A 16,398-nucleotide genomic window follows, 5' to 3' on the forward strand; every position below is an offset into this window, starting at 1 on the left:
AGAAACGAGGACATAGAGCTGAGCGGGTCACGGCATTTGTGGTGCCTGTGGTGATGAATCTATTTGACCTGTATGCCATACTATTCTACAGTTATAATGCTTCCATACGAATTGACTTCTTTCCACGATGAAACGAAAGACGAGAGGGAAATGGGAAAAGAAAAAAGTATAGTAGTTGATCCGTGTTCGAGAACTCCGCGTAACACACCGAGGGTATTGCCTTTGCAAAATCCGACTTGCACCTTGCCGTATCCTAAAACAACATTTGAAGTCGACCAAGAGAAAAGGAAAAATGAAACAAATCGAAACACAGATGGAAAAATCACCGCTGCAACGCGTGATACTAAGCCTGGCAGTTCTTTCGTATCGCAATGCCATGTTGGAATGGAAAAATGCCCGATTAAGTTTTAAAAAATCCACTTGATGCCATAGTACAGCAACAGAAAGGCTCCAATGATGATGGCCGCGAGCTTCAGTATCGCCACGTTGTTCCCTGACGCAGCCATTCTCGTTAATCGTGTCGCGGAGCCTTTGACCTGCGAGGCCATGGATGTGAAGGTATCAGACTATACGGAGACACACCCCCTCATGTCAGTAGCTGTGTGAAAAGACAGGCGAGCTCCAGAGAATAAAAGATTGCGAGTGAGAGTTTGAAAGGAATAAGGGGGGGAAAGCATACAGTGTGGTCGATGACGTCTTGGGCGCGGGCGTTGTCGTAGATGTCGACGGTGACGCCGCGCAGGGCGGTTACTTTGGACGAGAGCTCTTCCAGGCGGGCGTTGTTTTGGCGCTCGCGCTCGTATGCTTCGGACATGGTTGCGGAGTTTGCGTTTGATGTTCTTGTTTGGGGAGGGAGATTATTCGGTGGTTTTGGAGTGGCCTTGGTAAGGTAGGTTTGACCGGTGGGAGGAAGATGTCGCGAGAGTGTCTGCCGCTTCGACTGGAACAGATGATGACCAAGAGAGGTTCTTCCTGGTGAGACCGGTTCGTTCGAGGGGAGGCGACTGTGTTTCGGGAGGTTGAGGCAATGCGCGGCGTTAGGGAAGCTCAACAAAGGGCGTTCTGTTTGGGTTGCGATGGTGGTGAGATGGCGACTGCTGCTGGCGCGGCGCGAGTGAAGGAGGCTGAATTCGACGAAACGTGCGGCGAGTGGGAAAGATTCAGCGGGATGGATGACGAAGACAGCGAGACTTGGATTGCGTGGTAGCGGATGATGGTGATGACGATGGCTGGACTGGCTTATTAGGAGGGAGACCAAAGAGGGTTGAGGTTGCTGGTGCTGGACGGCTGCACGAGGTTAGCGCTGGTTTCAGTGCTGGCGGCCCCCCTTGTGCTTCAGCTGTGGTGCCTCTTGCGTTTCAGCGCCTCAGGCAGTCAGTCAGTCGTTCGTGCTGGATGAAGCGCCAGCCCGGTCGGGTCAATTGACGGCTCGAGGTCGCACCGCCACGCGCCACGCGGCCGGGGCAACTTTTGCGTCGAGAGCTGGCGGGTGGGGCCGGGATTCCGGGCTGGAAGGACGATGGAAGGTGGAAGAGAGGTTGTGATTCAGTGCTTGGGTTGATGGATAAGGTAGGTAGCTTGGAAGGAGAGATTCGTCATGAGGTTCCGATGTGCGTTCTACTACTTGTATGTATCAATCTATCTGCTCGTGACTGGAACCAGAGACGTTCGCCCTGTGGCTGGATGCACCGCAACTGAACACACAATAGCCGAGCGCAGCACAGCAACTCGAAAACGTCTCGAACGCACTGCTACAGACGTCTGCTCGGTCTCCTTCAGGCTGCCTCGGTGGTCTTCTACAGTACATAATTAGCGCCCAGCCGGCAATAACACGCGCTGTCCGGAGCGCAGAACTGCTGCCCTGCAAGGCTGCTGTCGAATCCGACGAGTAGAACTAAAGCTAAGGTACTCCCGCCGTATCCCATACCTGCCGCTCGCGCGGAAGCGTCTCGCTCCATCAGGTATCCCCGACTTGCCGTCAACCCCCGCCACCCCGCCCTTGAGCCCCTGCTAGCGGCATGACGGTACGGATGTCAGGGCAGCAGCACTGCAGTCGTCGAATGTCCGGGCAGTGCTGGAGTAGGTAAGGTAGTACTAGAACCTGCTGACGCAACCACCTTTTGCTCTAACAGCATCCGATCCTGCCTCTATAGGATTCTGGCATACAGTCACCTTTTCTCTGCTTTGCTTTACTTGCTCTCCATCTCTGCTTCTCGTCCTCCTCACGTCCAGCTCCCGGGAGAATCGCCTCGCGCAGGCTCAATCACGCCAAGATGGGCATCAACAATCCTCTGCCGGCCTCCATGGCATGTAAGTAAATTCCCGCGCTGCTGCTTTTCTACGTCATAACCTCATTGCTCCCCATCTTATAACCCTTTGGCTTTTTGTGGGTGGCTCGCCACGTTTCCGCAAAGATGCCCTGGTTCCTGAGCGTGCGAGTCGCTGGCGGATCAAGGCGTTCAAGGCTGACTCTCTGATTCCTCTCTCCTCTCGCGATCCAACAGCCGAGTGCAAGAAGTGCGCAAAGATCCTCTCGTCCTTCATCAACCCCCGGCAGGCGTTTGGCCCCGACAAGGTCATCCCGCCCTCGATCCTGTCCAACGCAAAGGGCCTCGCCATCATCACCGTCTTCAAGGCCGGCTTCCTCGGATCCGGCCGCTTCGGCAGCGGCCTCGTCGTTGCGCGGCTGCCCGACGGCACATGGAGCGCCCCGAGCGCCATTGGCACTCTGGGCGGCGGCTTCGGCGGCCAGATCGGCTTCGAGCTGACCGACTTCGTCTTCATCCTCAACGACACCTCGGCCGTCAAGACGTTTGCGCAGGCTGGCTCCATTACGCTTGGAGGCAACGTGTCGCTGGCTGCGGGGCCCGTGGGCCGCAATGCCGAGGCCGCCGGCGCAGCCTCGCTCAAGAGCCTGTCGGGCATCTTCAGCTACTCCAAGACCAAGGGCCTGTTCGCCGGCGTCTCGCTCGAGGGCTCGGCCATCATTGAGCGCCGAGATGCCAACGAGAAGCTGTACGGCACGCGCTACACGGCGCAGCAGCTGCTGACGGGCTCCGTGCCGCCCCCGCCGCAGGCCGCGCCCCTCATGAACATTCTCAACTCGAGAGTCTTTAGCGGCATGAGGCTCGGCTCCTCCGACGACACCATGTACAACGACATGCCCATCTACGATGACAACCATGACGAGGTCGTTTGGGAGGGTCGACAGGGGCCTGCGTATGGCGAGGGCCAGCACAACAACCGCTCCAGGTCAAACACTTGGCAGGACGACGTCTACGACAGGCAGGAATTCAACGCCCCGACACGCTCAAACACGTTTGCGGCTAGGGGGTTCGACAACGACTATCGGTTGCAGGACAAGCCCCTGGAGAAGAAGGTCGGTCCTGGCCGTCCCACGGCGCCAAAGCCTGTGTTTGGGGCCAAGCAGGCTACGCTGAAATCGAACGAGGCCGTGGCCTTGTTCAACTTTGACGCGGACCAGCCCGGCGATCTGGGCTTCAAAAAAGGCGATATCATTACGGTGTTGAAGAAGACGGACAGTGACAACGACTGGTGGTGAGTACTCCCCCTCTCTTGTGCCTGGCTGTACATGGCACGATGCTAACGCTACACCTAGGACCGGCCAAATTGGACAGCGGCATGGAATTTTCCCAAGTAACTACGTCAAGATGAGGGAGTGATGGAAGGGCTGGATTCCTGTGATACCACCGTGGCTACTGCTTTTTTTTTTTGCTTTCTTTTCCTCTTCTCTATACGTTTTCTTTTTCTCTTGGAAAAAGGCTCCAATTGGAAGGATACCAACTTGTTTTAACACGTTCCATCTCCTTGGGTTGAGTTGGTCATTTCCCGTCCGCGCAACGTTTGGCTAGGCTAGTCGTTTTTATTCTTCTTGATGGATAGCCTTGCTTTTTGGGTCGTATAGCAGGGGACCTTTGTTGTGGCTGACTGGCGTAGGTTCTTTTCTAAAAGACAAAGATTATCAAGAGAGAATGCTTTCGAACATGAATACCTCATGGTTGCATTGTAAGACAAGTGATACAAGAGTTAACTGACGGTTAGAAACGCCAACAGAGGTCGTCCGCCGCCAACTATCACCAACTATAGGGGTACATGCCCCCATCAGCCCTCTTCCTGCCCTTTGTCCGGATATACATATGGTCCACAAGCAACAACATCATGCCAGCCATCCTATCCAACCTCCTGATACTACCCAGTACATGAAGGAGTTCCTCTGGCGACTTGTTCTCATACAGAGTACTTAACGGTCTCCTTGTTACGTATCTGGTTCAAGTTGTGTATCAGCTCCCATATTCCACTCCCTTGAATGAGTATAGATGAAGAACAAACATTCTTATTAATAGAAAGCAAACTATTGATGTAGTTGAACACATCGTATAATTGGCATCTTACGCTGCGATTACTCATTCAGGTAAAGTTTTTAAACATGGGCCATCACTACTTCATCAAACGACAAATACTTTCATGTTTGTATTTTGTGATACAGCCTCAAGAGCCGCCTAGCGACGAGTCCAACTCCCTCGTGCTGCCAAACTCTTATCCGGTCAAGGCGCAGTTGGAAGGACTTGGCTTGACGATGCCGCATAATCCTTGGCAGCACCATCAACCATTGATTCGAACATCCTCCAGATTCTCCTTCGTGAAATAGCAGCTAGCCACATGATACGCCATCATGTTACGAGACTCCCTCAACACCGTAACACCCTGCAAGTTCATGAACCCCGTCGGATTGTCCAGCGCCGCACGCACCAAGTCAAGGTACGATCTGTCATTGCTAGGGCTCATCTCCCTGAACAAGTAGCCAAAGCCCCTACTGGTCCAGGGGTAGAAGAAGATGTACAGCTCGTCGCCGATGCTAGCTGTTTCGTGAACGTGCATTGTGGGACTAGTGGACGAGATCTTGATTTCTCGTCTGAGTGTTGCGTTGTCGGGGATGGTGTTGGGCCTGAGGAGGGAGGGGAAGAGGCGGAGGGCGTGGAGTTCTGGGACGGTGCCATGGTAGTCTTGCCATGGATTTGGTTGTGTTGAAGGCATGATAAGGGTTTGAGAGGTGGTGAGTTTAGGGTTCTTTGTTGGTGGTGGAGGGTTTGGGAGTGGAAGAGGTGGATGGAGAAGAAGCTGGATGCTATGAGGAGGGCAGAGATTCGAGTATCTATATACAGAGAATGACAGGCTGATCAGGGATCAAGTGTTTGTAGCTCTATCACCACAAACTCCTGATGGGGGCCAAACAAGAAGAAAAGCCAGCATATCAAATCACAAACTGCGCATGCGGCATTGATTCACCAAACGATCAGTCACTGTTGACTGCTTCATCGACCGCAAATCACGGCGAGATCGGGAATGAACGTGTGTGAATAGAGCTATAAACAGACATCCCAAAGCATCCAAGGTATTAGCAAGCAGACAATCCAGTCACTTAGCCCTAGCCACCTCGCAGACATGACCACAACCCTCCCTTCCTCGCCATTGAACAAACTCCTACTCCGTTCGGACACGCACGATATACGCCTCCATCTCGGACGACCTCTCCAAGAAAGTAATACCACCCAACTTGCTCATAAACTCCTCCTGCGAACCCGACGTCCTGCACGCTTCGGTGAACGAGCCCATAGCAGCAGCACGGCCGGCGGGCGTGTCGCGTAAATCCGCAGTCAAGCAGTCGAGTGCGGCCCTGGGACGCCAGAAGTTGAACAGGAACTGCACGTTCGGGGCGCTGGCAACCTCCATGACGTAGACGTCGGGGCCGGTGGGCGGGACAGTGATGTAGCGGACGAGTGTTGCGGTCGGGGGGATGGTGTGTGATCCGAGGACGTTGGGAGAGACGGTGAGGGCGTGGAGGGAGGGGACCTCGCCGCATCGGACGTTGCCGAAGGAAGTCATTGCTGTTTGTGTTGGTGTTTGTGGGTTGATGTGTATGTGTGTGTGTTGTAAGTTGAGAGTTGTCAAAGTGAGTTGTTTGTCTCGTGTAAGATGCTGGAGTGTAAGTGATGGAAGAAGGAGTTGCTGGTGTGACTCAACAGCGGGGGGTTGTGGCTATAAATATACGCTACATATGCCATATGTGACAGTATCTCCAAGAATAATAGAAGGCCAAGTGAACTTGACGTCAAACAATAGGTTTAGGTTACTAACGAAAGCATCTTTAGGAAGTTGTCTGGCATCTGGCCCGTGCCAGTCACTCACGCAGCAGGCCATTGCTCTCCGAATGCTTCTTCCTCTGACGTTCCCTTGATTCTCCCAATCCGGCTATTGTCAGTGAATCAAGGACAAAGAACCAGACAAGATACGTCCAAGCACTCCAGGTGCTGCCCTGATACACTGGAGAAGCTCCTAGAAGACTTTAGTCACACACGAGGTGTGCTATTCAGATGTTCTGGCATTGGCAAGGGGCTTCCGAAACGATCTGATATGACATGAAGCAATACTAACAAAGAAGCCCTTCCCCTGGGCTGCATGAGTATTCCGTATCATAAATAATATAACCAGAATCACATTTACTTCCATACTCTTTGCAATTCAACAGCCTTGTGATGGCGGTAGAACGAAATTGAAAACATGGGGACTTCGAAATGGTAATTTTAGGAATGGCGTCGCCCTGTCTGCCTCAACCACACCACGAGTTTGCTTGCCTGGGCTGCCTCACCGCCGACGGGGTCCCATTTTATGCTTTATGTAAAGGACAAACTCTCTTATTGACTATTCTTTCTGTCACGAAAGTGGTCGTAGAAGGAGGGGGGGAAGAAGAGTCATGATCCGTCCATTGTCTGCGATGCTGGATGGCGAGGGCGGATGAGATTCGTGTGCTTCGGTGAGAGGGAGATGGGGGTGTTGATGGGGGAAATTGCCAAAGTGTGAGAGTTGCGGGTTTGTATGCCTAAAGAAGAGACAATAGATCCTCAGCTTTCTAGCAATAAGAAGCATCATTTGTATAATGTTGAACAACATGCAAGTCGTGTCTAAAGCGCATACGAGTACAAGCCCATACAAGCGATTAGCCAGGGCTGTCAGGCTCCGATAGGTGTTGGGCATGTTTGCCTTGTGGTCACAGGGCCAATGCCTTTTAATTTTGAGAGCAATAACCGACAATCAACCTCATTTTCAATAATATAAACCATCATGTATAACTGGAGTGTGGCGATATCGTGCATTTGTTAGTGAGGAGACGGTCTCATATGGTGGTTTCACCCACAACGTGAGCCTGTCGCGGAACCATATCAGTTATGCCATCTCAAATGAAGAGCACAAGCATAAAATGAATACATAAATGGATTTCATCTCTGATTACAGACTGAGGTATAAGTTGAACTGCGTCCTGTCCAGAGGGGTTCCAATTCGCTTGTGTCCTTGGGGGTATATGATCGAAGCTCTCCTTGGAGACGAGCCGTCGACGCCTTATAACCTCCCAGCTCTCCTCGATGGACATGACATTATAAGACCAGATCGATTACTCTTGGATTTTGTTGGCATCAAAGTCACTGAAACCGCAGCGGCGATGCCATTTCTTCTCTTCATCGTCCTAATAATGGTGCAACATTCATGGTTCAACTTTAGAGAAGCTTGCATCAATCGAAGATCTGGTATCAGACCGCAAACTAATATAAAAGACATCAGGAGTTGGCTGGCACCTAAAGAGACAACTGTGAGTTGCCAGCGGATTCGGGGAAACTCAGACGGCAAAAAGGCGATATTATGTCGGTTTATTCCCGAGTGCCGACGGTGATCTCGCAATCCCCATCTGCATTTGCATCAGCGCCAGCTGATGACCAATCCGACGTGCCGTGTTTATGTCTTGACTTCTTGTCTCAGCTGATATCAGCGTAGCCCATTTTACGATGATGAGGGCATAGAGACTTTCTCACAAATATTACGCGTTGAGCTGGTCCTTGGAGCAATTACGGAATAGTTATTCCTGGACTCTTCAACTGTCGACGCAGCTGGTGCCGATAAAACACCCGAACCTACGTCTCATTGTTCTTAGGCGTCACCCAGTACGCAAGCCCGCCATGGCTCGCGAGGACGACGTCGAGACCCAGTCAGGCCACGACGAAAACACGCCTCTGCTGGCGGGAGAGCAACCCGAACAACCCCCGCCGGAACAGCAAGTAGAAGAGAAGAACGTCACTCGTTGGGTTCTGTGGAGGATCTTCTGGGTGCTGGTCGCGGCTCTTGGCCTTGCCGTCTTCATCAAGGGCTGGATCGATGCCGACGGCGATGTCAATGTTTGTGCTCCTCCTGCAACAATTCGGGTCTACAAAGTTGTATGAGTGATCTGTATCTGACTGAAACTCATCAGTTTGACTTGAAATCCGCGCTTAGAAAAGCGCTCGGGGGCGGTTTGAGTGGCGCGGCAGCAATGGTTCTGCAGGTGTTGCTGCTGATGGTATGGTCTCTCAGCCTACTCACTCACTCACTCACTCAACACTTTGGTTTTATCGTTCTTGGCACATAACTTATATATGACTGCTTCCAATCGTCTGACTTTCTCTGCAGCCACTCCGAACAATCATGAACTATCAGTATCGCTTCGGAACATCCTTCTCCCAAGCCACGCAGATCCTCCACGCGGATGGTGGACTTGGCCGGTACTACTCGGGCATCGGAGCTGCACTCATACAAGGTAGTCCCATATTGTCTCTTCATAAAAGATTTCCTCAGTGCTAAACTATATAGGCCCCGTGGCCAGATTCGGAGACACGGCCGCCAACGCCGGAATCTTGGCCCTGCTGCAGTCCAACTCGTATCTGAAGCATCTGCCCTCGCTCGCAAAGACGGTCTTTGCCTCTCTCTGGTATGTTTACGTTTATCCTCACTTATATCATCATCTGTTTCATTTTCGGGAAAAGAAATTACCAGTATCGAATAGACTAACGTGCAATCTCACAGTGCCGCCGGCTTCCGCATGATCCTCACCCCCGTCGACACTCTCAAGACGACCCTCCAGGCACAAGGCTCCCACGGCACCGCTCTCCTCCGTAAACGCATCAAAGAGCACGGAATCGGCACTCTATGGTGGGGAGCATTTGCCACCGCGGGAGCGACTTTCGTCGGGCACTATCCCTGGTTTGCCACGGTACGTACGGTGTTGCCTTGCACTTCTCTTATGGTACTCGGCACGAATCATGAAGACTTGCTCACAGCTTGTCCTCCACAGTATAACCTCTTGACCGAAGCCATCCACGAGCCGCCGAAAAGCGAGCTCTTCCTGTGGCTGCTGCGCCTTGCCTTTATCGGCTTCGTGGCATCCATCATTTCGGACTCCGTGTCCAACTCTTTGAGGGTGATTAAGACCTACCGCCAGGTCAACGACACCAAAGTCTCTTACGGTAAGCGCATATAAAATGCTTTCTATGTATTTGACGCTGCTTTGCTGACCATTGTTGATGTAGGAGAGGCTGCACGGCTGGTGATTGGGGACGACGGCGTGTCGGGGCTGCTCGGGCGAGGCCTGAAGACACGCATCCTGAGCAATGGCCTTCAGGGACTGCTGTTCTCCATTCTGTGGAAGCTCTTCTTGGATATGTGGGTTGCCTTGGATAACCCTACGACTTGTGGACAATGTTGGCTGACTTTGGTGTGGTGGTAGCTGGGAACAAAGGACAAAGTCTTGATGCAGATGTTGGCGCACGCCCAATATATAAGGTAGGCCGGATGGAGCTGTGCGCTGGTCATCATCAGTTGATAAAAGGCTCCGAATCGCAATGATAATCTCCATGGGTTTTCAGCGAGACCTTGGCGATCAAGTTCGAGGGCTCGTGCTCCGACTTCGACTGCGCAGGTGATATGCGTCCTGCGCTCGACAAAGTCAAGCTAGAGTTGTTTTCCGGGGCGTTTTGGGGACAGATCTCGTGTCGTGCATAAGATGATGAAGCATAGCCAGTCATGCAAGCTGTAGGAGGACGGGTAGGCGACTCGTGGTTGGGGCGGTGATTCGTCTAGATGCCACGATTTAGACTGTGGAACGACACAGTTGCACTCGGATAGATTATCAGACCTGTATTGTTAAGTGACCATCTAATTATCGAAACAAATTGCTCGTGAAACGCCATCGCAATGCCTTGTACCATGTATACCAACCTCTACTTTACCGAACGGGACCTCGCCTGCGACCTCGTCTGCGACCTCGTCAGGCGCCTCTCATCGCATGTCTGGTTATCGGGCGAGTCCAGCTTCAAAGCATCGAGAGCTGCTGTAATGCCCTCGGCCGTTATTCGCGCCTCGGCCTTCCAATGGAGCATATCATATACTATGCTTTCGATCTTGTTTTCCCTGTCCAGCTCTTCTCTCTTGTCCTTGACGAGGTTAAACCATGTCATCATAGCCTGATCCGAGCCCTTTTTCTTGCCCGAATCAGCCATGTCCCACCTGATCCCACACCTTTCCGGAATTTGCATCTTGCCGAGCAAGTAGACCATTGTGATGCCCAGTGCCCACACATCTCCTGGGAACCCCCGTCGCTTGCGGTGGATGATGTCGGGAGGAAGGTACCACATCGTCCCCCCGGTCACTTGATCCTCGTCGTTCGTGGCCATTCCAAAGTCGAAAAGGACGGCGCCTCGCTGAGGAGAAAACGCAATGTTACCTGGCTTGATGTCGTTGTGGATGATGGACTTGTCGCACAAGTATACAAGGGCGGATGCCATGTCGGAGAGAACGGTTGCAACATCCGACAACATGAAGGTCGATGTATTGCCACGATAAAGGGATCGAGGCAGGACCTCCAAGTATAACGCAAACATGCGGGCATCGACGGCTTTGAGTGCCACAATGTTTCTCTTGGGAATATGTTAGAACGTATTCGAGGCAAGGTAGGACAATACCGACGGGAAAATATACATGAGAGTGGCCCTTGAGCATATCCCTTTCTCGCTTCCACGACCGCGCAATTGCAGGGACTTTATCGATCGACTTGCCGTCATATCGAGGGACTTTGGCTACTACCAATCCGGGTATAGCAGAATGCCGGCAAGAGAAGACGCTGGTGGACGGGGTGTGGCCCATGTACTGGATCCGGCTGAGGTGATATGAATCCGTACTCTTTGCCGTTGAGACGGATATTGGTTGTAAAGCGTCACCATTGATGTGCAGGGTGCTTATAACTGCCGTCTCTTTATCTGTAAGCTCTAGAAGCGGGATGCCAGTCGGGTTGACAATCTCTCGAACGGAAGAGGCCGTCAGATGGTGGCTATGGACGGTCTCGGTGCTCTTGGCGATAGATTCCGAGTCAGGGGCCGTCTTTGAAGCGAGTGGAACGGCGACACCTTCGGCCTCATCATTGCCCAGCTTTCGTCGTTTCCTGGGATTCTCTGCGTCGTCTTTGTTGGCAGCTCGTTTGACCAAGGGCGAGTCAATTGCCTTATGAATTGCCACTGTATATTGCCTCTTGAGGAGCAGAATCTCAGTACCAAGGCTGTCAGAAGCGTCGTCTTCATCGCCAGCTAGGAAGATCCTCCACAGTCCAGGCCGTATCAAAGCACGGCGATTCTCTCTTATGAGCCACCGAGTCCAGCGGGAATCGAGGCATGTCAGTTGAAGCGTTGAGTTTGTACAGTTCTTTAACAAACAATCATCGCTCCCTGGAATAAAGGTGATCTCATAGCACAGTTCAACAGCGGTCGAGCCCCTCTGGAGTGGTTGCTGGACAAAGTAATCCATGTGCTGGGAATTCTGAACCACGCCAGACGTCACCCTACCCTCGATTTCATGTGAGAGCCGTACAATTGGGGAGTCTTCGCTTGCATCATTGGGATATTGAGGCGACGCAATGAGCAACCGGGCGCCCCCGGCTGAAGGCAAGGCAGCATCCAGAAGCGTCCTTATCTGGTCGACTGTGGGAGCCTTGGACTTTGCGTCATCAGTTGCAACCGGCGCTGTCTCTTGACCTTTTGGGCATTTAGGGGAGGGATCGGGATGTGGTTGAGCTTGAGCTTCAGTCTCACGCTCGCCAGTTGGTTCTTCTCCCTGTTCAGCAGCACCAGCACCAGCACCAGCGCCAGCAGCACGAGAATCAATCTGCGTTTCAGAGGCAGAACTGTGGATGGACGGGGAATACGCGGGAGCGCTGATATCCTGCGTCTGTAGAGGCATGATGGCAATGCCGAGGGTTCAGCGTTGGTGTGGGTAGAGAGCAGACGCGTTGAGACGCTTCCGAGGCGTTGGCAGAGGCGCTACGAAGTGTGCAGGTCAGTCGAACCGTCCATGACCTCGTTATGGCTGCGAGCGCGGTGAGCAGGCGGTCCGGGTGCCTTCATGCTGCAGCTCATGGGAGAAGATGGTTGGTTGGACAGAGCAGTTCATCTGCACTGAACCGCAGAGAGTCCTTGGTTCACGGGGTGCATCAGACGGAGCCTGTATTTCGTAGGTAGTGGAGGTACAGCTGAGAGGATGTACTAACGCACAGCCACTCCCGCTCCTGATACAATGGAAGCGCGGCAACGGGCCGCGCAACGCCCCAGAAGCCACGCCAGTAGTACTTATTTTTTCGTACGGACATTTCAAGTTGTTGAACACAAAAAGAACGAAACTGTAATTGCCAGCGCATCACATGTATTTCGAGCAACTGTGAAGCTGCAGTGACAAAACGCTAACAGTCGGACATCTTTGCTTGGTACAACGCAGAGGCACAGCGGTTAACGGTTGAAGCCGCAGTATTTGCCGTGGAGGCGTGCACTTCCATTTCGTGCAGGGTAAAATACAGTGCAGGCATCCAGCGACTCCTGTGGCGCAAGCTTGGAGCTCCGAAGCACCAGATCTCAGCATGCCGTTGAGCCACAGCCCGAATTGGTCGTAGCGCTCTGCCAACTCTCGCTACGCTGCGACCAATCATCTCCTGCAGTGGCTCGGGCTCGCCAACCTCAACGCTTTCACTCCATTTCAACAATCGCCATTCTCAATCATCCATCTCTCCCAAAGCACCCGCCGTCCAGCGCAAAGGCATCAAACGACAGTCACAACTCCGACACAGCGCTTCCTCACGTCTATAGCCGCAAAGACGCGATCCGAATCACGAACGGCGACTGCGACTGCGACAACGATAGCGACTGCGACATCAACCAAGAACCGAGTTCCGACCAGCACGGCTGGGATACACCAGCAACCATGATTCTCCATCCATTCGAACCGCCGAATCCGGTTCATCATAAATATAAGAACTCAGAGTGGAGGAGGACCGCTCCTCACGACATCAAGCACCCCGACTTTCTTTGGGAAGATTACTGGCAGCGCTTCAATACGATGCAAATCCCGCTGTTTGACGAAGACGAATACTACGATACCGCAATAGCGATAGCAAAGGAATCAAACGACCGACAGGAATTTGAAGAGAAGTTCGAGAGGAAAACCCGGCAACAACGCAAAAAACTGCTGGCCATGTTGGACCACGCCCTCGGGGACGCTCTGTCCAATGCAGAAACCTTCAAAAGCAACGATGCATGGCTTACGGCCATATATGCCTCCCAGACGGGCTGTTTCCAGTACTTTGTGCGGCTTTTGGAGGCTGCTGCTTCTGGCAGGGAAGCGGTCTTGGTAGACGCGGATGCAGAGTTTGAGTCGCCGCGGAATAGCGACGCCGGCGAGGACATGAGCAAGAAGACGCAGAACTCGGGAATGGGGGCGAGAGACGTCGTGCCGGGCGTGCAGGCCCATGCTGACTACCGCGGCTATCCTTATATGGATGGCCCAATGCCTCGGTATTGGGCAGCGCAACACCCCGATGATTACGAGTGGAACTACAAGACTCGGAGCGAATGCAATGGGAGGGATCAAACGCCGAGTGACGACTTCATCCTCACAGTACCTGCAGTCGAGTATACAACGTCCAAACCTAGTGGTACAGCTCCCGATTCCACCAGCCGGACTTCCACAGTGCAGCAACTCCCCCCACTCTCGAGCGATGGACATCTTGTGACCGAAGACGACGAAAATGCAACCCAAGAGGCATCAACAAGCCTTCTGGTTGACGACGGAAGCACGGCTTTGACAAAGAAGAGAGTCAGATCTGACGAGGATGCCACAGCCCAGAAGCCCAAGCGTCGCAAATTGGAGCATGACGGCGCTCCCTCTACACGCCAAGCGTCTCGGAAGCGATCCAGATCTGACGAGGACGGCGAGGACAATGGATATAAACGCCAGAAGATAGAGAGTTTGCCCTCGCCTCCAACGTCTCACACCTCATCCGCCGATTTCGAAGAAGACACTACCACAGATGACGATCCGTCCGTAAATTTGAGCGATGCGCGAGAAAGCACCAAATCGGGGAATCCAAGCAAGTCATTAGGAAACCCTGATGCAGATACCGTCGATGGTAAACGCCAACGTCGAAAAGGGGGCTCTGTTTCACACACCACACGTGCAAAGGCTTCTCAGACTTCTCCGAATCGCAGGTCTTCCAGAAGAGGCAAGTCATCACCACTTTGGGAGCTGGATTCTTCAGGTAAACCACACTCGGTTTCGTGAGACTCCAACAAAGGGACGAGGACCGGGTCTCGAGGCTGTTACGAGTTTCCAAGAACATGATCGTTATCCTGGCAGGGCTGGGTGCAGCGGTTAGTTCGGGAGAAACGATGGCGCAGCGTCCAACTGAGAGCATGGTCGTTATCCCGGCAGGGCTGGGTGCAGCGGCGTAGCTTGAAGTCGAAGATACGGTGCCTGGGGCGGAACATGGTCGTTATCCTGGCAGGGCTGGGTGCAGCGGCGCAGTTCAAGCAGCGTCAACAAGTTGTAAATCCTCCGAAGGCATGGTCGTTATCCTGGCAGGGCTGGGTGCAGCGGCGCAGCTCAAGGAAAACAACGACGCTTTTCTCCTTTACTCGTGCAGCTTCGGCCTGGTCTTGTCCTCGTTGGGCTTTATCCGAGCATCCGGGAAACGTGGACGTGGCGGAGGACAACATCTTTTAACATCGTCATGAGCGACTTTGGTCTTTTTACTGGGAAGCGTGGAGTTGGCCGGTTCTGTCACATAGCGAGCATTTTCTGGGCGTCATGACATTTATATACCCGATATGATTTGATAATTTTATATTCTTTCACGACTAGGGAGCAACTCATCTCACATTGTCTGTGACACCTTTAATTGTGTTGTAGTTCGAAGTAGTACGGTGTATACCGATGCTATGATATACGTCTAACATGCCAGAACATGCACTTCATTGTCGAAGAAGTGAGCGGTGCACCGCCCTTTGATTGTTGTAGTTACCCATCCTCTGTGCATCTCTTTGCGTGGCCGTCAAGAGATATCACCGATGACTGTATTGGGGACCTGCTTCATCAGCCACCTGTTGATAAATTCTTGAATCTCCTTGTTATTCCTCTCAATCGCCATCATATGACCGTTTCCGCGTATCCCCTCGTCAGCCAGATAGACATGCTCAACAGGAACCCCTGCGTCAGAGAGGAACTGAGCTGTGAGGTGGTCATATCCGGAATGATATGACCCTTCAGCCGTCACCAAGAGTACGGGAACGTGGCAAAGGTTCTTTAGCTGTCGTGCGGGAGCCCCTTGCCGCGGCCCCTTGATCAGGCCTGCGTATCTGCCAGTCTCTTCAATGCTGGCTGGGCCTTGCGATTGTGGTGTTTGACATGGCAGCTTTTCAGCGCCCTCTGGCAGCGGCGGATCATACTCTAGCGGCGTGCTCGTGATTCCGAACGGATGCACTAATTTGCCGACTATTTCAGGTCGTGTGTTGAACGGTGGACAGTCCGGATAGACAAACGGCGGCCCATGAGGTTCCAGGGCCACTATGCCGCAGACCAACCCCGGACAGGCATCGGCAGCATGCCATCCGAGAGGCCCCGACTGGGAATGAGTAACGAGGAATGCCGGTCCAATCTTGTTGAGCAGTGCCTTGATAGCCGGCCTAAAGAGGGTCTCGACCTTGGCGTAACTGCCAATGTGTCCGACCTGGCTCGCGTAGAAAGCATCAAACACAGGATCCCCTCGCTTGCCCGACCCAGGCCACTGCGTGTGAAGACTCGCCCACGGCGACGACACCTCCGGCCGAGGCGCAGTAAAGACCGCCTCGAGCTCCTCCACCGTGTAATGCGTGAGCGGGCCCATGTCCGCCTCGTGATAACGGGACCGCCCGACGCCCGGCTGGTCGACGACGTAGCACTCCCAGTTGTTGTCTGCGGCCTGGAGCAGAGCCAGGCCGGGCCGGTTGTCCGGCGTTGCCTCCCAGGTCGTCCCCGTTTGGGATGCGCCGTGGATGAAGACGATGGGGGGCTGCCCGGGGACTTTGTTGCCGTGGCGGCGGACGTACATGGATCCTGTCATGTGTGTTCCACGGGCGTCTTGGATGTAGGAGCCGCCGACGTAGAAGACGTTTGCTTCTGGGGGGGCTTGGGCTTTGGGAGTATGCATTGTGTATGGGATGGGATAGG

General features: G+C 53.2%; 7 protein-coding genes across 7 annotated transcripts; 3 read left to right on the forward strand and 4 right to left on the reverse strand.

Annotated features, from left to right (window-relative positions):
* Window positions 1–407: 407 nt before the first annotated feature.
* On the reverse strand, window positions 408–814 carry BBK36DRAFT_1168459 (hypothetical protein; the record flags this gene model as incomplete). Its single annotated transcript, XM_024895186.1, has 2 exons — window positions 408–566; window positions 680–814. 2 exons carry the CDS (start codon window positions 812–814, stop codon window positions 408–410), a joined length of 294 nt encoding a protein of 97 aa, XP_024750265.1.
* A 1,373-nt stretch (window positions 815–2,187) lies between these two features.
* BBK36DRAFT_1135220 (DUF500-domain-containing protein) lies at window positions 2,188–3,927 on the forward strand. The gene is made up of 4 exons (XM_024892561.1): window positions 2,188–2,310; window positions 2,505–3,558; window positions 3,620–3,727; window positions 3,778–3,927. Exons 1-3 carry the CDS (start codon window positions 2,274–2,276, stop codon window positions 3,681–3,683), a joined length of 1,155 nt encoding a protein of 384 aa, XP_024750266.1. The 5' UTR covers window positions 2,188–2,273; the 3' UTR covers window positions 3,684–3,727; window positions 3,778–3,927.
* A 638-nt stretch (window positions 3,928–4,565) lies between these two features.
* BBK36DRAFT_1168461 (hypothetical protein) lies at window positions 4,566–5,904 on the reverse strand (the record flags this gene model as incomplete). Its single annotated transcript, XM_024895187.1, has 3 exons — window positions 4,566–4,610; window positions 4,642–5,024; window positions 5,601–5,904. The coding sequence occupies 3 exons, from the start codon at window positions 5,902–5,904 to the stop codon at window positions 4,566–4,568; spliced, it is 732 nt and encodes a 243-aa protein (XP_024750267.1).
* Window positions 5,905–8,027: 2,123 nt separating this feature from the next.
* BBK36DRAFT_1198993 (mitochondrial carrier) lies at window positions 8,028–9,654 on the forward strand (the record flags this gene model as incomplete). The annotated part of the gene is made up of 8 exons (XM_024897064.1): window positions 8,028–8,243; window positions 8,318–8,404; window positions 8,515–8,641; window positions 8,695–8,812; window positions 8,908–9,094; window positions 9,176–9,347; window positions 9,411–9,543; window positions 9,608–9,654. 8 exons carry the CDS (start codon window positions 8,028–8,030, stop codon window positions 9,630–9,632), a joined length of 1,065 nt encoding a protein of 354 aa, XP_024750268.1. The 3' UTR covers window positions 9,633–9,654.
* A 446-nt stretch (window positions 9,655–10,100) lies between these two features.
* BBK36DRAFT_1198995 (kinase-like protein) lies at window positions 10,101–12,108 on the reverse strand (the record flags this gene model as incomplete). Its single annotated transcript, XM_024897065.1, has 2 exons — window positions 10,101–10,796; window positions 10,858–12,108. The coding sequence occupies 2 exons, from the start codon at window positions 12,106–12,108 to the stop codon at window positions 10,101–10,103; spliced, it is 1,947 nt and encodes a 648-aa protein (XP_024750269.1).
* A 1,011-nt stretch (window positions 12,109–13,119) lies between these two features.
* BBK36DRAFT_1117021 (hypothetical protein) lies at window positions 13,120–14,916 on the forward strand (the record flags this gene model as incomplete). The annotated part of the gene is made up of 2 exons (XM_024890303.1): window positions 13,120–14,466; window positions 14,563–14,916. 2 exons carry the CDS (start codon window positions 13,120–13,122, stop codon window positions 14,914–14,916), a joined length of 1,701 nt encoding a protein of 566 aa, XP_024750270.1.
* Window positions 14,917–15,244: 328 nt separating this feature from the next.
* Window positions 15,245–16,378, reverse strand: BBK36DRAFT_1116941 (alpha/beta-hydrolase; the record flags this gene model as incomplete). Its single annotated transcript, XM_024890291.1, has 1 exon — window positions 15,245–16,378. The coding sequence occupies one exon, from the start codon at window positions 16,376–16,378 to the stop codon at window positions 15,245–15,247; it is 1,134 nt and encodes a 377-aa protein (XP_024750271.1).
* Between the last annotated feature and the right edge of the window lie 20 nt (window positions 16,379–16,398).

This window comes from Trichoderma citrinoviride (assembly GCF_003025115.1).
Source record: "Trichoderma citrinoviride strain TUCIM 6016 unplaced genomic scaffold BBK36scaffold_6, whole genome shotgun sequence".
In the NCBI taxonomy this organism is placed as follows: domain Eukaryota; kingdom Fungi; phylum Ascomycota; class Sordariomycetes; order Hypocreales; family Hypocreaceae; genus Trichoderma; species Trichoderma citrinoviride.

What these genes read in the sequence shown, in the direction of transcription:
- BBK36DRAFT_1135220 (XM_024892561.1), top strand. Translation starts at nt 2,274, where the DNA reads ATGGGCATCAACAATCCTCTGCCGGCCTCCATGGCAT. An exon ending in TCTGCCGGCCTCCATGGCAT is followed by an intron (nt 2,311 to 2,504) that starts GTAAGTAAATTC and finishes GCGATCCAACAG; the next exon opens with CCGAGTGCAAGAAGTGCGCA. An exon ending in GACAGTGACAACGACTGGTG is followed by an intron (nt 3,559 to 3,619) that starts GTGAGTACTCCC and finishes CGCTACACCTAG; the next exon opens with GACCGGCCAAATTGGACAGC.